This window comes from Lagopus leucura, unplaced genomic scaffold (genome assembly GCF_019238085.1).
Source record: "Lagopus leucura isolate 7727_CA_CO unplaced genomic scaffold, USGS_WTPT01 Super-Scaffold_100043, whole genome shotgun sequence".
Taxonomy (NCBI): domain Eukaryota; kingdom Metazoa; phylum Chordata; class Aves; order Galliformes; family Phasianidae; genus Lagopus; species Lagopus leucura.
The window spans coordinates 3,634,829-3,643,576 of record NW_024962290.1 but is presented as its reverse complement, the minus strand read 5'-3'; the positions used below and the strand labels follow the sequence as shown (position 1 = coordinate 3,643,576).

The 8,748-nt window shown below is 52.8% G+C and overlaps 1 protein-coding gene across 1 annotated transcript; it reads left to right on the top strand.

Moving 5' to 3' along the window:
- The first annotated feature begins 137 nt into the window (after positions 1 to 137).
- Positions 138 to 2,040, top strand: SNRPE (small nuclear ribonucleoprotein polypeptide E). Its single transcript, XM_042884328.1, has 5 exons — positions 138 to 259; positions 392 to 418; positions 777 to 839; positions 1,042 to 1,120; positions 1,765 to 2,040. Exons 1-5 carry the CDS (start codon positions 206 to 208, stop codon positions 1,818 to 1,820), a joined length of 279 nt encoding a protein of 92 aa, XP_042740262.1. The 5' UTR covers positions 138 to 205; the 3' UTR covers positions 1,821 to 2,040.
- The last annotated feature ends 6,708 nt before the right edge of the window (positions 2,041 to 8,748 follow it).

The window sequence follows — 8,748 nt, the reverse complement described above, 5'->3', positions numbered from 1 at the left end:
GGGAAAGCAGTAGTGCGATCTATCCGTGCGCGGCGGGAGCAGTAGAGACGCGGTCCTCCGGCTTTCCTAGAGCGGCCGCGTCGGGCGAGTCTTCCAGCATCCCCTGCGCGCTCCCGCCCTGCTCAGCGGCTTCCGGTGCGCGCTGCGACTTCCGGCGGAGTGTGTGGCGGCGGGAGCGTGTGGCGGCGGCGGGCCGGGAGCAGCCATGGCGTACCGCGGGCAGGGCCAGAAGGTGCAGAAGGTGATGGTGCAGCCCATCGTATCCTTCTGCGGCGGGGCGGGGCCGGGGAGGGGTCTGCGGGGCGGGGCCGACGGGGAGCGGAGGGTAGGAGAGGCCCTGCGGGTCCCGCGCCGTACCGCTGAGTCGTTCCGTCCTTAACGCCGCGCTCAGAACCTCATCTTCCGCTACCTGCAGAACGTGAGTACCGCGGGGCGGGGGGTCGCGTTTCGGTTTGTGGCTTTCGGATGAACGGGTGCTGTTCGGGTGCATGAGAAGAGCCGTTCCCCTTTTGCACGGACATCTCTGTACCAGGAGCTGCCCCTGCGGTCGGGCGTGCAGCGGTGTTCCTTTGTGGCTGTTTCAAAATGCATGTTCTGTGTGTAGCACAGACCCGATAGCCCAACGCCTACAAGGTTCTGCTTTTGGGAGTTGCTCTTTGGAATGTTTCAGAGCTGTTGGTTGCAAGGATTTCTTGTTGCTAGCAAGGCTTTCTTAATGCACAGAAAGAACAGCATTGCTTGAAGTGTTTGTTTTTGCTCACCTCATCGTTTTGCAGAGGTCCAGGATCCAGGTGTGGCTTTATGAGCAGGTGAACATGCGGATAGAAGGCTGCATCATTGTGAGTACCAACACGTCCCCATGTTACTGTTGGTTTTCCAACGGATTCCCCCCTTGCTTGCTACCAAGAAAAAGTAGTGCAAGGGAAAAAAACTCTTCATACTTCTCTGATGATTAGTCTTAATGTGCAGCCCGTGGTAGGAAAACCAATGATAGTTTGTACTGCTGTTGCTGAACTGAGTGCTTTTGCTGCTGATTTTTAGGGCTTTGATGAATATATGAACTTGGTGCTGGATGATGCAGAGGAGATTCACTCCAAAACAAAATCAAGGAAGCAATTGGGTATGTGAGCATGTCTGTGTAGCCTGAATGGTGTGTGCTGTGAAGACTGGTTGGGTGAGCCTTGCTGGTAGCAGCACTTGAAGGTAAAAACACGTGCCAGGTGTTGGTGTGAAGTACAGTGGGCAGGTGCTGGCTCAGTCTTTGTTCCTGCTGTTTTTCAAAGGTGGTGATTTTGTGGATGTAAAGCAGAATCTCTGTGCCTGATACGAGTTGTTATCTTCCAAATGTTGTCTTTGTGCACCTGAGGTGTCTGGAGGAATCGGTCAAAACTCCTTTTGGCTGCTTCTAAACTTGGTAGCAATTCTCACACCTGCTGGGTCAACTCTGAGACAAAGCAGGAGCCCCTTGGGTAGTGGTGTTTACTATTTACCACTGCTGGCGAAGATTAAAACTGTCTGTGATGAGGGATGCGTTGATTTAGATCAGGATTTTAGCAGGGACAGCATGCTGCTGGAGCAGAGATGGGGAGTGAGAGCTGAGAGTGGGTTGTGAGTGTGGGGCTGCCAGCAGGAAAGGGGCTCAGTGCAACCCTTCTCTATAACAGGGGCATCTTCTTGCAGGGATCTTCTGTCGTGAGATGTTTTCTGAAAACATGAGGTGATTCTGGGATCTCTCTAATCCCCTGTTTCCTTTCTGTGTTGCAGGTCGGATCATGTTGAAAGGGGACAATATCACTCTTCTACAAAGTGTTTCTAACTAGAAGTCGCTGTTCTTAGAGCAGTGATTGCAGTTCAGAGTGGTTTGAGTGAATGAAGAAGGTTCTGGTGGGAGCCTGACCTGCTGGTAGATAGAAAGTTACGTGTAACTGGCATTGCATGCTGAGCTAAAAGTCTCCTCCTTTTGTGGGAGTAATTTTTTTGTAGTTTGAAACAATACAGGATGCATTTCCCAAATAAATGTTTTTCACCTCGATTGTTAAATGTAAATCTGCTTGTTTTTATTCTTGTCTTTCTGTGACTGGAGAAGGCAGGGAAGTATCCATCAAGTGATCTGCTGTAGATCTGATAAGTTCCTGATCATTCTGTGCTTTTTGGGAAGCTATATGTGCAGTATGAGACAGGATGGGCTCTGGTGTCACTGGCAGACTTGAGCTTGCATGATCCTAATTAAGTTTGTTAGAGGTTTTACATGCAGTTGTCACAGCAACTGGTTTCCTTGGGTGCTTTCTGGTGAGATAAATGAGATGTAATTTCTTGGATGTGTTAATTATGGATCAGTCAGCAAAAGCATCTTAGTGGGTTGGTGATGGATTTGAGGCTGTGGTGTAGGGATCCAGCATCACAAATTTATTAATACGTGTACACTGGTAAAATGTGGTTGGAAAGGGCAGCTGGTTGGGATGAAATCTGTAATTTCTTCTTTGGACAGCGTGTCTAGATTAAATCCTTGTGCTGTTAAGGAAGCTGGGATGTCAGACATGGCTGGGTTTTATCACTTGATTCACTTTTATCATCCTCCGAAGGATCTGTGCTATTGAAGTTTCCATAAGAGAGCTGAGTTTCTCAGTCCATCAGCCAGAGATCAGTTCCATGGCTTGCTTGGGATGAGGAGCCCCCTCTTGTTTTTCTGCTCTAAAAAAAAAACACCCCAGAAATAGGAAATAGGCTGTGATTGTAACTCAGAGGCTTTGAGTGAGGGATATTTACAATACAGTGCCTGCAAAATTCACTTGCCTGCGTCTCTTTGTTGTTATGGAAAGGTCGTAGCCTTGAGACTTTTACCTGAAGTTAATTACTTGAGTTAATCATTTTTCTTGCCAAGTTTATGTGGGAAACACCACGCAGGAATGGAGTTGGGAAGAGCTTATTTAGCAGGGGCTCTGGTGCCTCGTGACACCTGGGTCCAGTTTAGGGCCGCTGACGTAGCATTGACTCAGAGCCTGCCAGGGTCTGTCCTTCCTCCTCTGTGAGATTTGGGCATTAGGAGAAACAGCTCATTCTTATCAGTAGTGCTGCTGCCAACTCCAAATTGTGCCCTTCGAGTCGCTGTAATGCTTCCTAGAGCTCCTCTGCTCTCTGATGTTATCAAATTAGTGCGAATGAACATCAATATAGGAGTAGGCTACTGATGGGAGGAAGGAAGTCCAAGCTAATCAGCTCTGAAGCATCTCATGATAAGGCACCAAAATAGGCAGTAATTGTGTGCAGGGGGGAGTTGCAGAAGAAAATGAGAAGCTCCCAAGCAGGAAGCCACACAAACTGCAGAGAGCCTGCAGGAGAGTCCGAGTGTGTGCAAATGGCCAGGAGGAAATGCAGCCCCATTGTTTGTGCAGTGCTGCAGCCTGAGAACAGAGCTTCTAGGCATTAGCAGCACACAGATGGGGCTCAAAAACAATTCTGCTTTAGCCGAACTGCCTTCCCAAGAAGCACTTGTCTGTCCTCATAAAAACCACAGGGCTGACTCATCTAAATGCTTGCCGAATTTTTTTTTTTACTTATTTATTTTTAAACCCCGAATTCTTTTAGCCTCCTGAGCTTTTCCAAGCTGGAGGCAGCCAGAAGGTAATGTTTCATCGGGCAGTGCCAGATGGAGAGTGACCCGAGCTGGCTGCACAAGAGTGCCTTAGACAGAAGAGGGTGCTGCGGGCTCGGCCAGCTCCCTGCCCCTCCAGCTAAGTGTCATAAGCCTCCGCAGGAACACGGAGTTCCCCAGCATTCAAGCAGCTTCGTTGGCTCCCAGACAATCTGGAAGAAAGCAAACCGGGCCGTCTGGCGTGGAGCTGTGCTCTGTCGGGGCAGCAGCCAGGCAGGGTGCCTTTTCCTTCCCTGGTGGTGCCCTCTCCTTGTCCCTGCTGAGGTGTCCTGCTCCTGGAGGGAATGAGGAGCACGAGGCAGTGAGGAGGAGCAAGGTAGAGTGAATGCTTACAATTGAGCTCTGTGTTTAGAAAGCTGCCGTTGCTTGGCTTTCTGCTGTGTTGAAGCCTGTTGTGTTTGCTTTTGAAAGTACTTCAATGTGCAAATTCCTTTCCCTCCAGTGCCGGAGTGAGGAGGAGCGGGGTGGGACTGAGGGTGGCTGAAGGCTCCTTATGAAGGAGCTTCTGTGAGGTGACGTTATGAGGAGTGCCCCGGCGTGCTGGATTGTCGTGATGTTGTGCTGTGGCAAAAAAATACCATACAGTCGTGTTCACACATCTCCAGGAAAGAAAATGCCCGTGGTGGAGATGGCCAGAGAAAGTTTTCTCACCACGAACAGCACTCGGGTAGCTGTCAGAAGCAAAACTTGAGCTGATGGTGGGTTCAGATACCACCTCCTCTTCCCTTTCGTAGGAATAGAGCTGGTTCTTTAAAAATGAGTAATAGAGACCTGTGTCTGTGCTAACGATGGCACAGGTTGAGTAAGACAGAGATCTCTTGGTGCGGCGTTTCATTTTGAGACCATTGCTTTGATTGTGGCAGGCAGATGACGGCCCTCTCAGGTCCAGGTGGGGCTGTGCAATGTTTGCTTTGACTTTTTTTCTTTTTCTTTTAGCTGTTATCGCCTTTAACAGCACTGGAAGGTACCTTGAGTAAATGTTTGCCTGCTGTCTCCGCTGCTGGCTTCAGGGTTCTGGGAAAAAGACTGCATTTCTTCCCTGCTGCACTTGGGAATTGCTTGCCCTGGCCCAGCCCAGTCTTTTCATGGGACTGTGCTTGTGAAACAGCCCCGAGCAGGGAGGCAGAGTGCTCCTGGATTTCTTGAAGTGGAGTTTCTCAGTGGTTCTCTGCTAGGATGTGGGATGATTGTGCTGGAACCTGGATCTCAGAACCAGCCAACGGCCTCAGTGGAGTCACCAGCAGTGCTTCTGTGTGTGCTTTCCCCTGCTCCTGAAAGTCACTGCTGCATTTTGCTCGCTTCCCTCAGGCTTTGTGGAGGTGCTGGGCTCAGACCCCAGGCAGGACATGGGCCTGGCTTGGCAGGAGGACTGCAGGTGTGACTGGGGTTGGGATTTGTATCTGTGTGGGCTTTACAAGGGGGGGGGGGGGGGATCACTTTCCCTCCACCCTGCAGCGTCCTTCTCTCAGAGCCTCACCACACTGTGCTTAGTGCACATAATCTGAGAGCGTATTTCAAGTACTGGGATGTTTTAAGGATTGTGTGCCTAAAAATAATAGTATCAAACTGACAACAGTGGAAGGTCAAAGACTCAAATGGCTTAGAAGCTGTACCCTTAGGGCAGCATCTGAATAGGGATAACTTGTGCGGAGGACAGAGACAGGAGCTCAGGAAGAGCGGCCTGAAATGGTGCTGTCACCCTGAAGTCCCTGCTTGCTGTTCTGGTTCCAGTCCTGCACAGAGGTGGAAGAGTTTTTGGGACCTCTTTCTCCTTTCTTCTCTATGGGTAATAAAAAATGGTCTTAAGTCTGAAGACAAGATTGGTATCCGTCCAAAGCAGATCAGATGCCTGGGGAGAGGAGTTTGCTGTGCAGCCATTTCACCCTTCTCCCCCTGAAGTCCCCGCTGAAGGGTTCTCACCGTACACAATGCCAAGAACTGGCTGCAGCAGGTTTTGTTCGCAGCGCTACCCTCCGTTGGCAGCCCACACACAAGGTGCCCAGCATGGCTGCCCCCCCCCCCATCGTGCCTTTTCACATTCATACCCACCAGGGGCATCATTACTATTGTTTGTAACATCTCTTGGAAAAATGAGTCATGGGCATTTTGCCTGCCCTCAGCAGGGACACTCTGCCACATTAGCAGCAGCAACGCCCGCCCCCTGCTCTGCTGCCTCGCATACCAGCGGGCCCCTGCGTGCAAGGAGCTGGACTTGTGTTGCTGAGCTTGCTTGACGCTGCTGCTTTTCTACCGGCCTAACCTGGGCCCCAGGGAGGGTTTTACTCCCTGCTTTGCATGCAAAGGAGTTCAGCACGAGGTGCCGTTTTGCCCTTTTCCTGCAGGTTGTCTTCTCTCCTGTGCCTTAAGCTAGGATATTTAAGCGCAGGTTTCCTGCACTCATCTTTGGGCTGTGCTCCTTACCCAGCATGTTGTCGTGGTGCCTAATGTTCGGTTTGGTCTCCTGCAGCAGGGATGGGGATGTTTCTTTACAGCTCTGCTTGGTGTGGAATCTCGCTGCAGGACTTGGGGCACGATAAAACAAAGCCATGTGGTCGCTGGAGGTTTGGGCAGTTTGTATTGCTCACACATGAGTGTTCATTACTCACCATAAGACCCAGGATGCCTGGGTCCTATTCCAGATTTTGCTTATTTCACCAGAAAAGTCATATGGGATCAGGTTTGCCCAAGGGCTTGTTTTGTTGCAAGGGCAAGAGCTCCACCAGTAAACTCAACTCACCTCCCTGTCCAGCCCTGATGCTGGCTGCTGCTTTTCAGATTTTGCCCTTATCTGCTGTTCTTCAGTCTCTCATCTTCAAAATAGGAGCAATATCTAATAGCCCCCTGGGGGTGGTGGCTGATGGAGCGATGCGATGTCCTCGGCTGAGCGGAGCAGCACTGCACACCGACCCGCTGTCTCTGCAGCTCTCCTGCTGCCTGCCAATCTGCTTCCCAAATAAATCTGTCTTTTCCAGGGATGCTCCCCTGTGCTCTCAGTTGGATGGGGCTCAGAGCAGAGTTAAGGAGGTGGCTCAAGCAGTGGCTTTGGTGAGCTGAGCTGATAGCAGGGCCAGCACCAGCTGGTGGGGCATCGTGTACAGCTTCCAGAACTGGGCTGCCTTTTGTGCATTAGGATGTTATGAAACAAAGGGGCAGTGAGAGCACCCCAGCTCCCTGCAGAGCATTGGAGGTGCTGGCTGCTCCCAGGGCCCCCACTTTGCCCCACGCAGGTGTCAGGGCACCGATGGGCAGCGCTGGCGGCGGGTACCAGCATCCGCTCCTTCAAAGGCTTTGTTCTCACTCGGAGCACAGCAGAGCTTGTTGCACCCCTGCCTCCTCCCCAAAGTACAGTGTTTTGGAGCCCATCCCTTTATCGTAAATCAACAACAGAGCTAATATTTCATATCGAGGAAGTGAGATAATATCAGAGCCCAAGGTGGGCTCTGAAATGGGTGCGTGAGACGTGCGCCAGTTTGGGGGGAGAGGGAAAGGGGGGCTGCGGTAGGAACTCTTTATCTGAGAGGAAATTGTTTTATTTGAGGGGCTGAGAGCGCATGCGTGTGTGTCTGTGTTTGTGTAAGTCAGCCTTGCTGGGAGCGTGAGCGAGCTCCTGGTGCAGGATGGGATCACTGCCCAGATCTGTGTGGCACCAGGGCTGGGGATGGTCACTGCCAGCAGTACCCCCTCCCAGCTCTCAGCAGCCTGGGGCTGAGCTGCCTGCGCTGTGCTCAAGCTTTGCTGCTCCCCTGCAATGCGATTGTCCCTTTCTGAGGTGGTGGCAGGGGCTGAGGGTCAGCTGGCACCCAGGCAGCACCAAGGTGCACGTGGGCAGTGGGGAAAGACGCTCGGTGGCAGCTGGTCTGAGCACAGATCTCAGTGTCCTTTCAGCCCTCTGGCACAAAGGCTGCCATCCAGAAGGTGGGGGGGAGCAAAGGGGAGCAGGCTGTGCAAAACAGCTTTTCCAGCTCCTTTGGTTTATCTGGGAAGGTGCACAGACCCCTGAGGAAGGGGGCTCTGCTCTGTGCCTGGTGGCAGAGTATGGCAGAGCTATTCCAAGCTGATTGAGTTTCTGCAGGGTGATGTCCCTGGCCCTCACCCCAGGCCCACCCTCAGCTCTGGGGGTGACTCACTCCCTTCCCCAGCTCCTGGAGCAGCCCTTTGCTCTAAGGGTGTCCTGGAGAATGTCTTTCCTGCTCTGCCCATCTCCCGCTGTGCTGGGGCAGGCCTGCACGGCTCAGCCACGGACTGGGGACAATTCCCCAGGATTTCCATCCCCTCCCCAGTTTTGCATGGCACTCAGATTTATTTTTACATAGGAAGGTGCTATGCAAGCAGGTCTCCAGCCTGAGGTGCTGCACAGGCAGCAGAGCAGGGACCCAGGGCTGAGTTGTCCTTTCTCCAGGTACTGTGCTTTGCAGCAGGCAGGCAGATGCCCTTTGTGCCGTGTGCTTGGGCAGCGATGGCTTTCTGGGGATGCTGTGGGCTTAAGCAGAGATGCTACAAAGTGATCCCGCATCTCCTGTGGGTTCAGAGGGATCAGCAGCAGCTATTTCCAACAGGGCAGTGGAACACGGCAGGGCAACGGCTGGGACACCCCCGGTTCCCTCGGCAGCAGCACAGGAGCTTGGTGATGCAGAGAGGGGCTCAGCTCGCCTTGTTTGCATTGGTTTTTGCTCCCTGCTTGGATGGGTGGTCCTGCTGCCCCTGCCCACACTGCACCCTGGCCTGGGTGGGTGCTTCAACACATCGTGCCTTTTTAGGAAGGGTGGCAAAGAGAGGGGGGTGGGAAGGGAACATGCCTGCCTCATTATTTAGCGTCCCACACACGGAGCCTGCCTGGCCCTCGGGAAACCTCCATCCACGGCGCGGCTGGGATCTGCAGCGAAAGCAAACAATGGGATCCCCAGAGACAACAATGCCCCATTGTCCTTTGAAGCCCTAACAATGAAACAATGGATCCCAGACCGCCTCGCCGGTTCCCAGGCACGCCCCCCGCGCTCCGCCCGCTGCCCGGTGCTGCCTGGCCTCGGGGCTTTGCTCCGTCCCCGAGGAGCCCCCGGCCCCGTTCCCATCCCGCACCCAACCTCTCCCATCTGTCC

Coding starts and splice junctions, on each gene's coding strand:
- SNRPE (XM_042884328.1), top strand. CDS start 206: ATGGCGTACCGCGGGCAGGGCCAGAAGGTGCAGAAGGTGATGGTGCAG. Junction 260..391: donor AGGTGATGGTGCAGCCCATC/GTATCCTTCTGC, acceptor CGCCGCGCTCAG/AACCTCATCTTCCGCTACCT. Junction 419..776: donor TCTTCCGCTACCTGCAGAAC/GTGAGTACCGCG, acceptor ATCGTTTTGCAG/AGGTCCAGGATCCAGGTGTG.